Source organism: Notamacropus eugenii, chromosome 5 (assembly GCF_028372415.1).
Source record: "Notamacropus eugenii isolate mMacEug1 chromosome 5, mMacEug1.pri_v2, whole genome shotgun sequence".
NCBI classification, from domain to species: Eukaryota; Metazoa; Chordata; class Mammalia; order Diprotodontia; family Macropodidae; genus Notamacropus; species Notamacropus eugenii.
In genome coordinates this window covers 164,279,842-164,300,627 of record NC_092876.1, presented here as the reverse complement: position 1 = coordinate 164,300,627, position 20,786 = coordinate 164,279,842, and the positions used below count along the sequence as shown (strand labels likewise).

Genomic DNA, 20,786 nt, shown 5'->3' with positions numbered 1-20,786 from the left:
TGGAGATGGAGATGGAGATGGAGATGGAGATGGAGATGGAGATGGAGAAGGAGAAGGAGAAACGGAGCTTACTGGAAAGATGGTGGTTCCTTTACCATAAATAGGGAAGGTAAAAAATAGAAAGAACTTAGGTTTGAGATGTCTATGGAATATCTTGCTGGAGAGAACTAATAAGCAGCTGGTGAATTGGGACTAAAGTTCCCGAGAGAGGGGCTGGATTACAGATCAGGGAGTCATCTGCTTAGAGATGATAGTTGGCCTATGGGGGCTGATGAAATCGCTAGAAGAAAGTATAGAGACAGAAAAGAAAAGGATTGAAAAGAGGACCCTGAAGTACACCAATGAGTAAAACTTTGGACAAGGATGATGATACAGCAAAAGATACTAGGGAAGGAACCAAAACAGAAGGAGGAGAAATAGGATAGACCCTCTAGTTTACTTTGCCAAGAATCCTTGCTCTTTAGGTTAACAAAATAGGTTGGCTATTTAAATGATTGGATTGGTCCAAGGACAGCTAGTTGGGGAGACAGGTGATCCTAATTATTGCCCAACAATTGTGTTTGTCCTTCATTCTCAAAAAAGACCATGACATCAAGATGATGATATGACTTACAACTGATTTTGATTTGAGTGAGGGAGGACTGTGCAAGGTCACCAACCTCACTTTCTTCTCCTGTGCCTTCTGGGTCCAGTGGCCTGATATTCATCAGGAGGACTGGAGATGACCCAGAATGAAATGTGAGGCCCTGGCCCTTTCAGGCTAAGGTCTTATCACATTCTCACTTTGAGTGAGATATACCCATTCAAGGATTAGGCTTCTTTAAGTAGTTACTCAAGGAATGACCCATTCAATAAAAAAAAAAAAATCAAACTGAGAGGGGAAGACCCTGATTGAGGGAGGAAATGAGCAAAGTCAGAAAAGAGGAGATTGATTAGCAACAGTTATCATGCCCCAGCATCTTGCCTTGTGCTCTTTCTTTGACTTGCACCACAGGGAAATAGGGCACACTTAGTGCCAAACCTAACATAATATGGGAAAAATAAGACTAGCCTTTCCTCCCATTCTTTTGCTCTCTGAAGTGGTTGTTATTTGAATTACCTTCTCCTGGAGCCGGGCTTGGCTTTCCTTCCCCGCACCTGTATCCTATTGGGAATCAGATTAGATGAAAGGCTGAGCCATTGACCACAAAGTCCCAGTTGCTCTTATTGGTGAGGGAGGAAGGTGAGTCAGACAACTGCAGCCTTCTCAGGCAACCCTTTCTGAGGGAGGAACACCTTCCTTCTTTTCTTTTAAGGTATGCTTCTTTCCTTGTTCTGGGCTTTCTGCTTGGATTTCTTGATTTACCCGTGTAGCAGGCTCTGTGAATGTTTTACCCTTTCTGTTTGGAGAGGCAGCTATGGTATAGTGGATAGAGAGTGACCCTTAGGGCCAAGAAGACTTGGGATCAGGTCCCACCACTCACATACTAGCTCTGAGTCACTGGTCAAATCTCTTAACCTCTCTCATTGCTCTAAGCAACTCTAAAAATATAAATCTCAGAGAAGATGTCAACCTGCATTGTTAGACGGAGCCTCCTTCATCCAGCAGATTCCTGTCCTGTTGCTTCTTAACCTTAGGTACTATCAGTAGAGGGGATCTGGGCTATCCAACTAGAGACTATTTAGAGTCTGGTCTTCCAACAGATTTGGGGTTTTGTCATGATAGATCCATGATGAGCACCTTGAAGAAAGGGCCACTGAAAAAAATGAAAAGGCTAGGTGAAGAACAGGTTGCCAAGATGGATAGTGGAATTATTCCTATTGTCTTATAAAACGGTCTTTGTTGTCTAGAGTGATACAGATATAGTGAGGAAGTAGAGGAGAAAGGTGAAAGCTATTTCTGGGAAAGATCCAAAATCTCAAGTTTCTTTGTATACATCCCCCACCTCCATAGTGCTGGGTGGTAGTAAGTACATATGGTTAAGGTAAAATGAATGAATGCATTCCCATCATAATAGAATTAGGCTTTCAGACTGAGGCAGCCTTCCCACTTTAATTACATGCCCATGTTCAGGTGAGTGACCAGAAATGCTTTCCTAGGTCACTAGAAAATGCTAAGAACACCTGTATGTACTTTTTTTTCACTTGACCCCATCCTTGATAATGAGAGGAAAGGCTAGTGAGAGTGACTGATTTCCATCTCCCATACAAACACACATTTACACACTTCCAAGCATGTCCTGGGAATCTAAATATGGAGTGAGGGGAAAAATTACACTGAAGATAATTATGGTAGACCTGGGACTACTTAAGAGTTTCTTCTACTTGGAGTAACGATGTGCAGCCATGCTATTACCAGGGACCTGAGGATAGCACAAGAGAGAAACATCAGCACATCTACCCAGAATTCCAGCCTCAAAATGGGTGTGGGGTGGGGGGAAGGAGAGAATGGAGCAGGGAAAGGAGGGAGATAAAAATGAGCCCTAGCCAAAGTCCAGCTATCACACAGTAATTCTGGGGGCATATATAAAGGAGCAGAGAACAGGATTCCAAGATAAAATCTCATTTATGCTCCTTAGCTTCTACAACATTGACAAGGCTCCATAAGCTTATCCAGGCAGATAGGTGGTACAGTCTATTTAGAACATTGGTGCCCTGGATTGACATTCCCCATCAGGCTAGTACAACCATTATGAGGGCACTTATAGTACCATCCTATATTTTGTGATTACATGCAGGTACCAAGGCCCTCCCCTTCCAAGATGTCTTGCCAAACCTGAATGAATTAGGGAAGAGGCTGTTCCATAGATCTCCCTTTCCAAAAGCAAGTTGTCTACCTTTTCAACAGCAAAGCCATGGAGTGGTGGTGGCTAGGGCTGCTGGCAGCATCCGTGATACAGGCTGAAAGGGAGCTGCTCAACATTTGCATGGATGCCAAACACCACAAGAAGAAACCAGGCCCTGAAAATGAGCTCCTTGAGCAGGTATGGAATCTTGGCTACGCACCTAGGATGGATTCATAAAATCATACATTAAAGACTTCAAAGGGATCTTGAAATTACAGATGAGGAACCTTAAACCCAAAAATTGGGAAATACCTTGTCCAAAGTCATACAATAAGTTTATAAGCAGAATTGAACTGAGATCCAGGACCCCTAATTCTGAGGTAACTAAATGACATGGTGCATAAAACATTAAACTTGGAGTCAGGAAGAGTTAAGTTCAGATCCTGCCCCCAGACACTTACTAGCTGTGTGGCCCTGGGTAAATCCTCTTCCTTCAATTTTACCTTCCCACAAAATGAAGCACTCAGTCTCTAAATTCCCTTCTAATTCTAAATCTATGATCCTATGACATACTCTCAGTGCCAGTGTTTAGTCTCCTTTTGGAAGATAAGACTACTAATCTAGTACCAAGCCACGTGAGTATCTATTCATCTCTAGCAAGTTTGCCTGAGCATTGTTGGTGCAACTTGGACATATGTGACTAATGTCAAACTAAGGTCATCAGCATCCTAGATCAACATAATCCAGAACTCTAGTAATGTTCTGTTGTTATTCAGCTGTTTCCAGTTGTGTCTGACTGTTCATGACCTATTCGCAGTTTTCTTGGCAAAAGAAACTAGAGTGGCTTGCCATTTCCTTCTCCAGCTTATTTTGCAGATGAGGAAACTGAATCAAAGAGGGGTAAGTGACTTGCTCAGAGTGACCCGGCTAGTAAGTGTCTGAGGTCAGATTTGAACTCAGGAAGAGGAGTCTTTCTGACTCCAACTTGAAGTTCAATGGACTGTGCCACCTAGCTGCCTATATAAACAGACGGGGCCTTGTCAGTGTTGTAGAGGGAGCATAAATCAGTTTCTATCTTGCTATCCTACTCTCTACCATTTTATACATGTCCCCAGAGCCACTGTGTGTTAGTTGGACTTTGGCTAGGGCTCATTTTTATCTTCCTCCTTTCCCTGTTCCATTTCCTCCTTCCCAATCCCCCCTCCCTCCCACATACCCACTTAGAGGCTGGAATTCTGGGTAGGTGTGCTAATGTTTCTCTATTGTGCTATCCTCAGAACTCTAGTAATAGCATGACTGCACATAGTCACTCCAAGTCACTTCTCCAAGAAGAAACTCTTAAGTAGTCCCAGGTCTATCTTAATTATCTTCAATGTAATTTTTTCCCACTCTATATATTTGTCTCTACCACCACCCCACCAATATGTGCCTTGGCTGTCCTATGGAAAATGGCAACAATCTTAAGTTGAGGAAATGGCAGTGTTAGGGAAGCTTGTACCTCATTTGAGCCAGAGGAGACCAAGCCATCCAGAATTCCTATGTCCATCTCTTTACAATATCTTCACTCCATACCCTAGCCCCACCCAAAAAAAAGAAGAAAACAAAAATTTTTCTGGCTCTTCTGCCCTACAGTGTAGCCCCTGGAAGGACAATGCCTGCTGTACTGTCAACACAAGCCGGGAAATTCACATGGATGTGTCTCCTCTGTACAACTTCAACTTCAGGCATTGTGGCGTGATGACCCCCAGCTGTAGGAAGCACTTTATCCAAGATGCCTGCCTCTATGAGTGCTCCCCAAATCTGGGGCCCTGGATCCAGGAGGTGGGTGGAGTTAGGGGAAGAATCTGCACAGTGCTGTGACCTGGGAGGGATGCTGAAATGAATTGTAGACTCTGGCCTCACAGTGCTTCCTCCTTAGCATTCTAAGTGAAGCTCAAAACCACCAAATTAGAGCTAGAGAGGTCCTTAATCATCTGGTCCAAACCCCTTATTTTATAGATGAGCAAATTGAAACTTGGAGAAGGGAGGTAATTTGACCAAGATCATACATTCAGTAATAACATTTGAAAAGGATTATCCTGTCAAGTCACCAAGCATTACTTTACCCCAGGCATGAAGTGCTCAGGCTATAAATCTGAACAAAAAGAAAGACAGTCTTTGCCCTAAAGTAGCTTACATTCTAATGGAGGAAGACAACATATAAAGTGGAAGCTAAAGAGAGGAGGGAGAGAGAAGAAGGCAGACCCCACCTCCACTCCCCAACCCCCTCCACCTTCCTCATTCAACATTTTGCTGATTGTAGGAAGAAATCAGCAGTTATGACATGATGAGTACTTTGTGCTAGTATCTCCAAAGGCCTTTCAGGAATAGCCATGACCTCTTTCCTCTGGAGGAGAAGGGGCTAGAAAGACTTCCTCACACATGTAGAATAGGCATGTTTCTGACTATACCACAGAGTATCAAATTGGAGTGAGAGGGCACTTGGGTCAACAGCAAGCTCCAAAGACAGATTTGAGCCTGTTCTTTCTTTCCTTTTCCCATCATCTTAGGTGAGCACAAGATGGCGGAAGGAGCGTGTCCTGAACGTGCCTCTGTGCTGGGAAGATTGTGAAGAATGGTGGAAAGACTGCCACACCTCTTATACCTGCAAGTCTGACTGGCACAAAGGCTGGGCCTGGAGATCAGGTAAGAGGCAAGAGAAGGCTGGGGAAGAGAGCACCCTGCTGCCTGGGATGACAGGCCGGGCCCATGGCTGTCACAGCTAGCTGGCCTGGTGATGTTCGGAACAACTATCCCTAGCACGAAGAGTGGCCATTTCCTTTTACTTGAGGGGACGCGGATGGTAGCATAATTCTTAGCTCTTGACCAACACACTGTGTTTCCCTCCTCAACTCAGGTAAGAACCACTGTCCTGCCCTTGCCCTCTGCCGCCCTTTCCCTCACTATTTTCCATCTCCAGCTGACCTCTGTGAGAAGATCTGGAGCAACTCTTACAAGGCCACCAAGGAGCGAAGGGGCAGTGGACAGTGCATTCAGATGTGGTTTGACCCTTCCCAAGGCAACCCCAATGTGGCAGTAGCCCACCTCTACGCAAGCCATGCCATTTCCCAGCAGCTCCCCTGCATCCTGTTCTTAGCTTCCTTCCTCCTACTTGTTCTCTAAGAGCACCTAACGCTTATACGCAGACTTTTCTCAATGCCACTGGCCTCTTTTCATGGCTCCTGGACAAAAGAACCTGGGACATTCCTCCCTCTGGGGCCCCTTAAGCTGGAAAGAGGTTGCTCTTCTCCCTCCTTTTTATGCATATGCCTGTGGAGAGATCACTTTTAGGAGAGACCCTTTCAGTGTTTTGTTTTGTTTGACACCCTTTTGCCTTGGGACAGAAGTAGCCTTCTTGGATCAACTCCGCTCCCTTTTGAGGGACACAGGCTAGGTGGCTAGGTCTGGCACTTAACCTCTGAAGGGACCTAGGAAAGAACACAGGACCTGGCTTCTGACTGCTTTTCTTTGTTCCACAGCAAAGCTGAGGTCAGCCAGGCATGGATTTCCTCACTTTGTTGATCTCTTTAATAAAGGAATAATTTATTTGTTGTTCTGAATGAATTTTTGGTCTGATTGCACACAAGCAAAATAACTTGGAAAAGGGCCAGTTAATCCTTCAGATATTAATATTTATCTGTTTGCATTCACATTCAGGGGGAGAGAATCTTATACCTACTGGCAACTGTTAGAAAGTTTAGTGGAGGCAAACGTTGGGGCCATTGCCTATAACAAACAGGAGTTGTCTGTGAATGCCAATTATCCAGTTTTCCCTGTCCCTCATTATTCAGGAAAACAGGGAAGTGAAGGCACTGAGGTTTGTTGAGTTCTATGCCTTATGGTCCTCTTGCTGTCTGCTGCACCAAGTCTATTTTGGCTCCTGTGTGAATGATGTTCATTTCAGGTGACTGAATCACAGGTAGGACTTCAGTGCTAAAAAGAAAAATGAAAAAGGGTCAAGATTTCCCAGATAAATTTTCTAGTTGCTTTCTCCCCCCCCACCATTCCTGTCCATTTTAAAACCTTTCTGTGTCCAGAGCTGCCAAAAGTTTCTCCATACTACATAATGCCTTCTTCATATCAATTTTGCCAAAGTTTAAAGGCACAAAAGCTATTTCTCTGAAGCTCCAAATGTTTCAGCCACTTAGAGAACTTTATCCACTGGGGTATTGGCTCAGTCTATGCTGGGTGACCCCAGTAACACTCAAATAAATTGACATCTGTCTCAGCTTACAGCCGAGAGTGGTCTGTAAGACTTGCAAATTCAAGGACTTTGAAGGGGAGAAGTAACCCATGGCAGACAGAGGCCTAGCCTTTTAGTCAGGAAGACCTGTGCTCCAGTCCTACCTCTGACCTAGCTGAGTCACCATAAGCAAAAAAAGTCTTAACCTCTCTAAACCTCAGTTCCCTTATCTATAAGACAGGAAGGAATGATATTTCCCTCTCATTCCATTCTGTTGGCCCTGAATATAATCAATGCCAAAGTATAAGGGAGGTATTTAAACTAACTCTTTAAAAAAAAAAAACATCAATTTGCCTGATGCCTTTTTTACTTTTCAGAATTCTAATGCCCTTCTGATTGGGTCAAGAGAAGAACAACTTGACTGAAAAAACAAAGGAGTTTTAAATAGCTAAACAGCAGAAACTTCAGACTTTAGACTTAGAGATGTCTGTCTCTGTGTATCTTCCTTGTTTTGCAAGAATTAGAGCCAGATGCAGAGGAGACGTGTGTGTGTGTGTGTGTGTGTGTGTGTGTATCTAGATATACAAAGTGTCCCAAAAGTCTTAGTACAATTGTAATCTATTGAAGCTTAAAGTCATATAACTTTAAAAAAGGGAGTTACTAAATCAATTGGAAACCTTGTATGCTAGAGGATCGGAGAAACATATTCCAAACTGACATGGAAACAAGATGGGGATAATAATGGCAACCATCTCAAATTTATATTATGAACAAAACAAATCTATGTCAACCTTCCCCTGACCTTGAGGCTTGACTGCTGCTGCATCCTTTCACTCCAGGACTTTCGGATCTTCCTTACAAACTCAAGAAGTTGGCCACACATGAGGAGAACATCCATGAGAACCAAGGAAGGAAGCAGTAAAGGGAGCCAAGGGACTAAGCTACAACTTCTTTAGTTGAGTTCACGTTCCATATGGGAAGTAGCACACATCATCCCACAGATTCAAAACGAATACTTGCCACACAGGGCATCACAGAAGAGAAGGCCATGCAAGAGTTAATCTTTTAATTGACCCAGCAGCCCACCCCTACCTGACTACTTCAGAGGGAGGAGGGCAAAGAGACCACTAAAAATTTTGCATACTAAAATGAAGTCTTTCCATGAGGCTGGAAGTAGACCCCAAATCTCCCCCAGGTTCCACCAAGACCAAGAATGGTAGCTCTAAGCCTGTTACATGAGGGTAATGGCCTCCATTATGCCAGAAGAAAATATGGGGTAGATGTAATTTATCCTCACACTAGAGAGAAAAGTACTAGTCCTTTAAAAAAAAAACATATTTTTGGAATATTCGTTAACTTTTAAAGCGTTGTTAAATGTTTATTAGATCCAAGGAGAGATACAAAGAAATACAGTATGTTCCAAAAATTCTTAGTACAGTTTTAAGAATAAACAGATTAAATTGCATTAAGCTTTTTTTGGAATACACTATATAAGATTCATTGAATTGTATAGAGCTAGAATTATATAAAGCTGGAAGAGAGTTTGAGCTCATCCAGTGCAATCTCCTGTTGTGATACCTGGAAAAAAGCAAACAAAATACCCTGACACACTGTTTCTGGTTAACAGATTTTTTTTTTTACTTGCAAAACAAAGAAGATACACAGAGACAGGTATCTTTACAAACTCAATTTTTTTAATAGGGCTTCTTCTATATAAAAAATGCACAACAAAATCAAAGGAAATACTCTTTTCTGATTGGCTGTGATAACAAGGTACATGACTACATGGGAGTACAGAAAAACAAACTCAGGAGGTATTGCTTTTAAAGAATATGAGTGATGTACGGTACAGAAAAATAAAAGCAAGATATAAATAGTGTATAGCACCACCAATCAGCTACAGTAAAGAAATAACTCTTCAAACAGGGTATAAGGAATTTTTCCTTATGTGTATTATATGTGTTACTGTTGAGTTATTTTTCAGTCTTGTCTGACTCTTCATGGCCCCACTGGGGTTTTCCTGGCAAAGATACTAGAGTGGTTTTGCTATTTCCTTCTCCAGCTCATTTTACAGATGAAGAAACTGAGGCAAACAGAGTTAAATGATTTGCCCAGGATCACACAGCTGCTAAGGATCTGAGGCCAGATTTGAACACAGGAAGATAAATCTTCCTGATTTCAAATCTGGTGCTCTGCTGCACCATCTAACTGCCCATCATGCACTGTGTGTGTGTGTATAAAACATATATTAAATATATCATAATATAAAAATATAATAGTTTATTTATGTATAGTTAGACTTTAACCTTGCAAACTACAGCAATTCTGTGACTGCTGAAAAACTTGATGGAGTTCCTTGGGGTCAAAGTTAGTTAAAATCCATTTCATTCCTCACTTAAAATATGAAGCAAATTTAAGCAAGTAAGCCCAAAGCTATGTAGGTATTGAGTCAGTCAGATTCTGAACCAACTGTTCTAACTCTAAGCCCAATGTAGATTGTAAGCTCTTAGAACTTAAATAAATTTAGTAAGTGATAAGTAGTCCTCCTGCTACCTCATCTGAAAGTCTAGAACAAGGGCACACAAGCTACAGGAATTCCTATCAAGCCAGGAAAGCTTCAAGTACAAACCTAGTCATGAGCTGTTAAGGCAGCTAGGTGGTGAAGTGGATAGATTACTAGGCCTGGAATCAAGAAGACTCATCTTCCTGAATTCAAATCTGGTTTCAGATACTTATTAGCTGTGTGACCCTGGACAAGTCACTTAACCCTATTTGCCTCAGTTTCCTCATCTGTAAAATAAGTTGGAGAAGGAAATGGAAATGGCAAACTACTCCAGTACCTCTTCCAAGAAAACCCCAAATGGGGATCACAAAAAGTCAGACACAGCTGAAACAAAGTAAATAACCAAACAATGAGCTGTCACTCTGCTGGTCCTCAGACTCTCAGTAGAAAGAGAATTCTCACTGCTATTCTCATTGCTCTGACATAATGAATGTTTCAACCTCAGTGACTCGCAAAGCCCATTGTACCCTGAACAATATACAAAGTATTCCATTGAATAATGGGGTTCAACTTCCATTTGTAGATCTCCCAAGAAGGGATCCTAGTGACTTCATTTAAAATAAATAATATAATATACAAGGAATTAGTAATCTAATCTTCCATAGTCAGGTAAAAATATAAGAGAAAGGAAAAAACACTTCCATTAAAAAAATCCTCATTAAGGAAGCTTAGAAATTCATCACTTTATGAACTTGGGATATTCAATGATTTCCCTTGAAGTTATTTGAACACAATTTAAATAGTTTTGTGATTTGCTTACAAATGTTATAACTGTATTTTTTAACATCTTAAAGAAGCCTATTCACTGAATGGGCATTGCCTCACTCAAAGTGAGAATCTGAAAAGGACTTAACTTAAAAGGGCCAAGGTCTCTCACTGCATCCTGGGTCATCTCCAGGAGAACTGATCAATATCTGTCCACTGAACCCAGATGGCTCTGGTGGAGAAAGTGAGACTGGTGACTTTGTACAGCACCCCCTCACTCAAATCACAGTCAATTACAAATCATGTCATCATCTCCCTGATGTCATGGTCCTCTTCAAAAATGAAGAACAAATCACACACACACAACATCTACTCAGGCTAAATTTAAACAAAAAATAAAAGTATTTTTTTTACATTCCCATGAATATTTATGCAATTCCATAAATAATATTTTAAGGAGCTATGGAGTCAATTCCTAGTTGTCCATGTTAAGAGAGAAGAATGGTAGAAAATAATAACAAAATAACAAATACAGTCAATCCCCTTGAAAAAAACAAATCAACCAATGTTGACTCCACAGGTCTTCCAAGTTTGACTTTTTTTGCAATTCATTTTATAATAATTACATTACTAGAAATCACATCTCTTCTCTATAGGAGCTAAAGAGGACACCTTGCCAATACAGTAAAGTTATAAGTGAAAGGTATAGACAATTTCAAACTTAGTAAAGGAAAGAGGGGAGAGCTTTCTTTAACATAGTCTTGAGTTAATGTTTAAGCAGTTGTGATGGCAATCAAATTAGGATCTTTTGCTGTTTTTGTTTTACTAAAAGTGCCTCTGATTGAATAATGTGATTAAAGAAGATCTTTCCCACCCATTAATGGGCCTATCCATTAAGGGGAGTTTGATCAGGGAAGCCTTTTGTTAATGAGGCACTAGTTCTCAAGGGTTGTGATGCCCTTTGGCTCTAAAAAAGGGTATAGATACTCTGAGTTGAGGTTTTACTTTGGGGGTTACTGACTGGAAGCGTTTGTTTGGCCAGATGAGGACTCTGAGAAGCCCCTAAGGAGCCTCCCCAACTTTGACAACCCAGATGTCAGTGCTTCCCTCTCTGCTAACTATGGTCAGACAGTAAGTAGTCCTGTCTGTTGAATTCAGACAGAAGAAACCATGTCTGTTGATCTTTGATATCTCTGTATTTTCTTTGAAGTTCAGGGTACTGACTCCCCTGAACTAGGTGAATGATATATATGCTTGGTTAAATGAATGATACATGTGCTTAATTAAAGTGATTGTTAACCCCTCAAAAGTTGCCTTTCCTTTTATGAATGCAGATCTAAGAACCTGTGATAGCAGGCTCCCCTGTATATGTTGAGGTGCTTACTGTTACAGCAGTCCATGGAAGCATCCACTTTCTGGCATGAAATCCTCAGGCTTTTAGGCTGAGAGTAGTAGTAACCTCAGAGAATATCTAGTCCAACCCCCTCATCATTCAGAAGAGGACACTGAGCTTCCTGGAGATGTGCAGAGGTAGTTCGTGTCAGAGCCTGTTCTTATAACTCAGAGGATTTCAGTTCAAACCTCAGCTGTACTATTTGCAGAGTGGCCTTGGCCAAGTCACTTTATTTCCCTTTCTGTAAAATTAGAGGATTTGGATCAGTCAGTCAACAAACATTTATTAAGCATTTAGTATATGCCATGCTCTAGTGATGCAAAGAAAGCCAAAAACAAAAGCCTAGCCCATAAGGGGTTCATATTCTAATGGGGAAAATGACATATAAATAATTACATGTGGACAAGATAACTATAACATGTGGACAAGATAACTGAGATGATTGGAAGATCATTTCAGAGAGAGCACACATGTTAAAAGATCGAGGGATATCTAAGGTTCTGTCTATGGAAATATAAGGTAATGGTAGAAGGTAAATATTGCCCCAGCCACACTAAATCATTATTCATTCAGAAGAATTATGAGGAAGTTTTTTAGGCCAGATGCCTGCTAACTCCTAATGAAAGTTTAAGATCTGGAGAAATGATACCTATAAGGCAGATTTTTTTTTTTAAAAACGTCTTTTACTAAATAAAAACTCTCAGCAAAGCTATTATTCATAGATAGTTACAGTTCTCCAGGTCTCACAGGGGTCACATCCAGGTTGATAACAACTGTTCTTCAGGTTGACAGTCTGTCAGGTCCAAAACATGGCTTTACATGGGATTCACCAAAAAGCTGGTCGATGCATTTCATCTATCCCTTTTCTGGAGCTCCATGAATAGAAGCTACTCTTGAGTTTTAAATCCCTACCCCTTATCAGACCCTTAGGCATAGGCAGAACAAATAAGGCCCAAGATAAGAATGAAAGTAATTATGGGAAGTCATAATCCTTCTTTTCTTTTTCTTCTCTAGATCTGAGGCCATTCTTTTTGCTTCAATTCAATTCAATGAGCCCTTATTAAGTGGCAACCATGTGCCAGTCACTATGCCAGGCAGTGGGAATACAAAGATAAAAAATGAAAATTGCTTATCCTGAAGGATCTTGCATGGTTGGAAGAGATGAGAGGAGAGGGGGAGGGGACAATATATAGATAGGCTTATGAAATATGTGCAAAATAACTGTTTTTGGAGGGGATCACTAACCTGGGTGAATTCAGAAGTGTCCTATAAGAGGCTGCCATTGAACTGAGACTTAGAGAGAACCAGGTCTTTCATAAGGTGAGGAAGGAGAGCATTCTAGGCAAGGGAGAAAACCTGTACAAAAGCATGGGAATGGGCAAAAGGTAGGGGTATACATAGACCAGTTTAACTGCAATGTAGAAAATATGAATGGAAACGATGTAAGCTCAGTCCGAAAAGATAGGTTAAAACTAGATTGTGAAGGACTTCAAATGTCAAATAGAAGAGTTTGTAATTTCTCCTAGAAGTATTTATGAATTCACTGCAGGTAGGCTAGATGTCCCATCTGATTCCTCCTCAGCTCCTACAAAGTGGAAATGGGATTTCTATCAATGTATTGTTGAATAGGATTGAATTTCAGTTGGTAGTTTGGGAGTTTTCCTGGAACTGAGGATGACTCAGCTTGAAGGACATAGAACTATGACAGACCTTGAAAGGGTAAGATGCTACTCATCTCCTGATGGATGATGGACTCAAACTGTAGAATGAGCCATATTTTTGTACATGAATTTGTATTTGACTCTGCACTTTTATCACAAAGATTATCTCTTTCTTTTTTCCAGTTAAGTAGGGGTAAATGGGAGAAAAAGAAAATAAAATTTTGCCAAACACGTATTTGATATATGAGTTTTGTTTTATTTTTTTTTCAACAGGGAGAAAGCAAAAATAAATGCTTATTAATTTAAAATAAAATTTAATTTGAAAACTAAAAAGAAAGGAATAGGACTTTTATAAGTGAAAATGAGGACAGGGGAATTTCAGGTCAAAGGAACCTAGTGGAAAAAAGCAAAGAAATGGGAGTAGCATGAGCTACACAGTACACTAGAAAGTAGTAAATGATCCAGTGGGACAACATCACCAACTCTTCCCTTTTGATTATCCTTAGCTATATAATCAAAAGGGAAGAGTAGATGATATTGTCAGAAAGGTACATTGGGGCCAGGTACAGAAGGAAAAATAAAAGTGGAATTCCTAATTGATTTATGGAATTGTTAAGTGAATAAAAAAATGGGATCTTCTGGGTCAAATGGGGGCAGGTACTCCCAGTATTCACCGGGAAAGCTCACAATGGTAGCAGGAGGAATGTTTCAGTCACACTTTAATAAGGTTCAAAGGGCATGAAAATACAAAAATTAATGGCACATAGGGTACAGAGGCAGATAGAAAGGGGGTGGGGATGGGATGGTGAGGGGAAGTGAGTGGCACAGAGAGTCATTGACTTAACCATGGATTGGAGTTGGGAGCTCTCAGTAGCACTGACCCAGATGGAGATGGAAGCATGTTCTTTGGGCAACGTCTCATTTTGATTGGGTTTTTGCTGGGGGACAGACTAACTTTTATTGGTGCCACCTTAGGTTAATTCATTAACATATCCACATCATCTCAAAGTTATCAGTAACATTTGTTTCCCTCTAGTCTTTGATATTTGGTGAAAGGAAGAAGAAAAGAATGGAAAGGTAGTTTGAGGGGACAAGTGGACTTGCAGAATGATTTTTTTAGGATACGGATGGCTGGTACATTTTTGAAGACCAGGAGGAAAGGGTTCATGGAGGGAAGAGGTTTAAAAGGCAAGAGAAAAGGAAAAATTAATAGTGCATCCCAGGGGAATGGGACCAAAGGCACAGGTGCCTTTGCTCTTAAAAGAAACACTTTTTCTAAGATAAGAAATAAAGATAAGACTGGGGGGAGAGAAAGAGAGAGAAAGAGCAAGAAAATCACCTTCAAAGATTTGAATGGCTGTTGTTTCAAAGATTCAAGGAGAGAGAGCCAAGATGGTGGAATAACAGCATGCACTTTCTAGAGCTCTCCTGCCAAGCCCAATCAAATATCTGCAAAAAAATGGCTCTAAACAAATTCTGGAGCTGCAGAACCCACAGAATGACAGCGTGAAGCAAATCTCCAGCCCAAGACAGCTTGGAAGGTCGCCTGGAAGTGTCTATCATGCCACGCTGGGCGCAGAGCAGACCATAGTCCAGTATGGGCCACACCAGGTGAACAGGCCTTGGGGAGACTGACTCTCTCACACCTGTGGCAGTTTCCAGACTTCAGGACCCCAAAATGCCAAGCACAAATTGGAAGGTCAGTGGAAAAAGTCTGTGTGCCCAGTGCAGGAGAGTGGAGTGGTCCAGCCCCAGCCCCAGGGCAGTAGAGGAGGGGGGGAAGAGGAGAGAGGAACCTGCGGCAGCCACAGCAGCAGCAGGAGCAGGTGCAGCCACTGTTTCTGGAGATCTAGGCCCACAGATTGTGGGGGGTTGGGTGGCTGACAGTACACCCTCCACTCCCACTAGCACCAGAGAACTACCTTGACAAAGAGTTCAAAAGTCAAGTAAATGACTGGGGAAATGAGCAAAAACTGGAAAAAGAATCAGACTATAGAATCTTACTTTGGTGACAAGGAAGAGCAAAGCAGGAAAACAGAAGAAAACAAAGTCAAAACTCCTCCATCCAAAGCCTCCAAGAAAAATATGAATTGATCTCAGGTCGTGGAAGAGCCAAAAAAGGATTTAGAAAATCAAGTAAGAGAAGTCAAAGATTCAAGGAAAGGAACTACTTGGCATATTCCTCACAGGGTCCAAAACATTTAATGGGAGTAACAGAAGATTCTCATAGTTGGCCCCTATCACCTATATAACCATCTCTGGGGACCAGGATGCTTAAATCTGGGTTCCAAACATAACAGATTTGTTCAATGAAGGGGACTTTACAACATTCAAGCCAAGAGTTGAATGGTCCAACACTCCTTTTATAGTTTGACTGGAAAAAGAAGCTCACAAAGAGAATAGCAGCTAGTGGGGATCACTAGGTACAGCCTACAATGGGTACCACATCTCCAGATGCAAGCTCCTCTGCTAATTTCATCATAGCTCCATGTCTAGCTTATGCAGTGATCCCTAGAACAATGAGGAGAGATGAGCTTCTTCCCTTTTCATGTTCTGGGAAGCCAAATGAAGGCATTTATAAGTCAATAAATCCTACTACTGTTGAATAACAAGAGTATGAGAACTAGCTACATTCAGTATATTCATATGTAAAAAATAAATATAGAAATGATCCATAAACAGTTCACGTTCACATAAATTATATTTTACATACATATCATTTATGCCAACAGAACTGAAGACAGGAACCAGCTGCTGCTAAATAATAGGATTTGATTTTGGATTTTGATGGGATCTATGATTTCACTGGAGTAGGGAATTATTGGTGAAGAAAATTTCTCTACCAATGCACATAATTCTTCTACAATTTTTGAGTCTAAGAGAATTGCCTAGGATACTGAGAGATTATGACTTACCCAAAGTTCAGCATCATGTATATGTTAAAGGCAGGACTTGAGCCCAGATAATTCTGACTCTGACCCCATTAATTCACCAGTTACTTCCAAGAGAGACAGCAATTGGTCTTCTAGCATCTTTCCATGGCCCTATGAGTTAATGTCATAAGTAGCCATTTCCCTTAACAAGGTAAATATTTATTAATGCAGGAAATGTACAAGGGAAGAAAGAGAATTATGATGACAGGTGCAGGATCTCCCTCTATTTCCCTTACTAGATTTGACAAAATTCTTTTCAATTCAATTTAACTCAACAATGTATTAAATGCAGCTTGTGAGGCATGGAAATGGATGGATGCAAGAGGGAGAAAACAATGTGCCTTCTATCTAAAGAGTTACAGATCATAGCTCTACTGGAAAGGACTCCACTAGACACACATGCCAATGGCCTACATGACATGACTTCATACTCCCAAGCTTGTTTCCAAATTTCAAGTTATTCTATTGTTTGTCCTTCATTTTCAAAGAGTACTAACAACATCACAGGTGATATCTTAACTTGAGTGTGAGTTGGATTTAAGTGAGGCAGAGTTGCACAAAACTGTTAGCCTCCCTCTCTCTTTTAGTCACCAAAGTCTAATGGCAAGACAAAAGTAAAGAAGACTGTCAATGGTCCAGGATTCAGTGGGTGTCTTGGCATCTTCAATGCCTGACAAACTCTAAGTGCTTCACAGTACCTGTTTCAGTTACTTTCACTCCTATTTGAACAAATTGTTCTTATCTGCCCACTCTGCTAGGTAAAGTCTTCACATGTTTGGAATAGAAATCCTACCTAAGTCATCGATGGATTTGAGGCCTGTCAGTTACCTTCAACTTAGTTTTAGCCATCTACTGAGATAGTTAAAGGGGTGTGGCCACTACTCATAGTACAGTTTCTTGGAGCTCCAAGTGAGAGTTGGACAAATCAAGTGGGCACCAAAAGCAAATGAGCAGCCATGAAAAGGACTTGGCAAGCCCTCATACCAGAAGTGCTAGTCCTCCTGAACACTCCATCACTATAGCTGTCATCTGGAAGAGGATTGTTTTTGTTCAGCTTGACCCCAAAGGGGATCAACCACAAGAGAGGAAGTAGGAGCAAAGGGTGGAAGCTGGAAGGAGGAAAATTCAGTCTTTAAAAAAATAAAAACAAGCTGCCTCAGGCAATGTTAGGTACAGGCTTACTAGAGGTCTTCAAGCAACAACTGAATGACAGCTTATTGCTTCTACTGTGGAGGGAATTCTTGGTCAGGCCTAGACTAGACTAGATAGCCTGCAAGATCACTTCCAACTCTAGTATGAAGCAATGTTTTTTAGAGTTAAAGCCTTTACAAGAAAAAAACATTAATTGGTCAGCATTTGAGGTTTTAATCACCCCTTTAGTTTTGGGGGAACCATAACCCATGAGCAACATGACTAAGGGTAGGTGAAGCTATGAAAATTATCTATCCTAACCAGTATTCCAAGTTTAGAAATAAGACAGCTATTCCAGCCTAGCCATATGGTCAACATGACTTTCCTGAACATTAAAATGTAGCCAAGCAAGTATTTAGAGAACTAGGGCAGCATTAATTTTGATGATCAAAGTATCCAACAAATTCACAGGCAAAAGCCTGGCACAAGCACTCAAAGAGCCAGTAGGCTGAGGCTAATCGCAGTCTTTCCAGGGGTTGAGATCCAGAGACAAGCTAATCTCTAGAGCCAGAGTCCCAGAAGTGTACCTTCACCCACCCTCACAGGCACTCTAGGTAAATAACACATGACGACAGCTCAGAAAAATTATTTAAAAGATATGCACTTGCTGGCACTGAGCCCCATGACCAGCTCCAAGCACACATCAAAGAACATGAAATTTGGAAAAGATCTAGTTACAATGAATTAAGCTAGGCTCATTTCAAGGATGAAAGTTTTCAGAAGGACATAAATTAAGCTGCTGCTGCCCCCTTTATAGACAGAGAAGGGGAAGAGGCAGATGGGTATGGGACCTAACTTGAATTGACTCTTGAGAGACAGCTAAATTTTCAGGGCAAGCATTTATACCTTACTATTTAGAATTTGATTAAATACTGTCCTAATTGCTCTGATCAGCCACAGTCAGACCCACTGTAACCTGACTCTAGCATAGTGATGTCATTTTGGTCCTATTTGAGAATGAAGGACAACAGCCAATACTGATTGTCTATGACCAAGTTGTCAAAGAGAGTGGGGCCTCAGCCAGATTAAAATGTAATTGGGAAATATTTTTTAAAGTTAGTAGGTGGTTTTCTAAGTCAGCATGTGGGGATACCTATGTACCTTTTAGTGGGCCCATTTCTATTTGAGTTTGGCACCACTAGCCTATACTTAAAGTGATAGAGAAGATAATAATGATGCAGATTAAACTTAAAAGTGTATATTCCCCTACTTCTTCTCTTCCAGAGAGCTGGTTTAACATTTACCAGCAAACTTCTAGGAAGAAGAATCCCTCACCTATCCTCTGTTTCCCTTATTGTTCCAGTGGTAGAGAAAGGAAGGAAATAGCTGCCAACTAGGGGAAGTAGGAGTTTCAGGTGCAATCATCTTTTTTTTGTCTTATTATGTTATGGAAATGCTTGTTTTATTCCATAAATTAAAATTTTTTGAGGAAGAAGAAAAGGGAGGAAAAGAAAAAGAAAAGGAAAAAGAAGATGAAGGAGAAGAAAAAGACAACAAAGAAGAAGGAGGAGGAAAAGAAGGAGGAAGGAAGAGGAAGAGGAGGAGGAGGAAAAGGAGGAGGAGAAGAAAAAGAAAGAAAAAGAATGAAAGGAAGAAAGGAAGGAAGGAAGGAAGGAAGGAAGGAAGGAAGGAAGGAAGGAAGGAAGGAAGGAAGGAGGAAGGAAGGAAGAAAGAAAGAAGACGAAAAGCCTGGAGACCTGGGAGGATAGAATGGGCTCCTACTAGCCCTGTCCCACCCCCTCTACTGCCCAGCCCCAACAATTCTATACAGGTAAAAGCTGGTTAAAGTGAAAATCAAGGGAGAAATGTAAAACCTATGTCATTCTGGTCACAACCTACCTTTCTTAACTGTTCTCCCACTACTCACCTCCATGCATTCTACATTTCAGTCAAATTGGCCTACTCTGTTACATTTCCTGTCTCCATGTCTTTGCATAGGCTGGAATGTTCTCCCTTCTCACCTCTGCCCCTTGGAGATAATAGTTTTCTTCCAAATTCATCTTGTGTTACTTCCTACAAGATACCTCTCCTACTTTCCCCAATTATTAGTGATCCCCATGAAAATTACTTTTTATTTATTTAAGTTGTTTATATTTTATATTTACTTACCTGAGTGAATATTGGTGCCCCACTTCCCCATCCCTGTCCTCCCTGGAATGTATGTTCTGTTAGGGCTGGGTCTGTTTCTTATTTCTTTCCATGATATCTTACACAATCCCTTACACATAGTAAGTTTTTCATACATGCTTATTGAACTGTATTAAATTGAATTTCTATAAAAAGGGTAGCCTGAGGGGAAAAGGGGGCTGGAGAGGGTTGGCAGGAAGAATTGATTTAGGCTCACACAGGCATCCTGGGTCTATCTTAGAGCCAGATGCCTGGTGCAAACATCTCCATTCCATTACACCACATTTTCCACTAATGACTACAGTCATTGCTCAGGAAATCCTATTTCAATCTGTTGTTCTTATAAGAGTGATTTTGGAGACCATAGACCAGTAGCTTGATTGAGAGACCTGTTCAGGCTTCACTTTTCTCATCTGTAAAAATGATTGTACTAGAGTAGATCTTTAAGGTCCCTTCTCTAAATCCTATGATACCTAGCTCCCATCTGATCACATGATACATATTAAGCCCCTTTTGTACAGAAAGTTCTCAAGTCTGTTCAGGGGTTGAAGATGTATAGCTCCATTTTGTTTTAGTCCAACTCTTTGTGATCCTATTTTGGGATTTTCTTGGCAAAGATACTAGAGTGGTTTGTCATTTCCTTCTCCAACTCAGTTTTACATATGAGGAAACTAAGGCAAACAGGGTTAAATGACTTGCCTAAGGTCACACAGCTATTAAGAGTCTGAGGTCAGATTTGAACTCATGAAAATTAGTCTTCCTGATTCCAGGCTTTATCCACTGTACCACCATCATTCAAAACCATCCCCTTCTCTCTGTTCACACATAAAGCCACTACACTAGTTCTCCCCCATTAGATCAAGAGCTTCTTGCAGGCAGGGACTGTCTTTTACCTCTTTTTGTATCTCCACTGCTTAGCACAGTGCCTGGCACATAGTAGGTGCTAATAAATATTTACTAATTGAGATCAGGTCCTGATCACCTTTACTTGGACTATAGTAGCCTCCTAATTGGTTTTCCTGCTTCCATCTCCAATCATAAAATAATCTTCTTAAAGTACAGTTCTCCTTCCTTTATCTTCTCCAAAATCTTCAGTGGCTCCTTATTAATTAAATTCCTCAGGTGGGCATTTAAAGACGCTACAATTTGGCTCCAATCTGCCTTTCCAGCCTTGTTTACACTTTTCTCCTTTACGCAATAAAACTAGACAAGTTCCCTAAACTTGA

The 20,786-nt window shown here is 41.0% G+C and overlaps 1 protein-coding gene across 3 annotated transcripts; it reads left to right on the top strand.

The window, feature by feature from the left end:
* The first annotated feature begins 1,113 nt into the window (after nt 1–1,113).
* Nucleotides 1,114–6,364, top strand: IZUMO1R (IZUMO1 receptor, JUNO). Of its 3 annotated transcripts, none has more exons than XM_072611334.1 (5): nt 1,114–1,222; nt 2,718–2,963; nt 4,398–4,586; nt 5,315–5,450; nt 5,662–6,364. In XM_072611334.1, exons 2-5 carry the CDS (start codon nt 2,835–2,837, stop codon nt 5,925–5,927), a joined length of 720 nt encoding a protein of 239 aa, XP_072467435.1. In that variant the 5' UTR covers nt 1,114–1,222; nt 2,718–2,834; the 3' UTR covers nt 5,928–6,364. The 3 variants fall into 3 exon arrangements, with proteins under 3 accessions (XP_072467435.1, XP_072467433.1, XP_072467434.1); XM_072611332.1 differs by having other exon boundaries at nt 1,123–1,295; XM_072611333.1 differs by having other exon boundaries at nt 1,157–1,295; nt 2,828–2,963.
* Nucleotides 6,365–20,786: the final 14,422 nt, after the last annotated feature.

What these genes read in the sequence shown, in the direction of transcription:
- IZUMO1R (XM_072611334.1), top strand. Translation starts at nt 2,835, where the DNA reads ATGGAGTGGTGGTGGCTAGGGCTGCTGGCAGCATCCGTGATACAGGCT. An exon ending in AAAATGAGCTCCTTGAGCAG is followed by an intron (nt 2,964 to 4,397) that starts GTATGGAATCTT and finishes TCTGCCCTACAG; the next exon opens with TGTAGCCCCTGGAAGGACAA. An exon ending in TGGGGCCCTGGATCCAGGAG is followed by an intron (nt 4,587 to 5,314) that starts GTGGGTGGAGTT and finishes CCATCATCTTAG; the next exon opens with GTGAGCACAAGATGGCGGAA.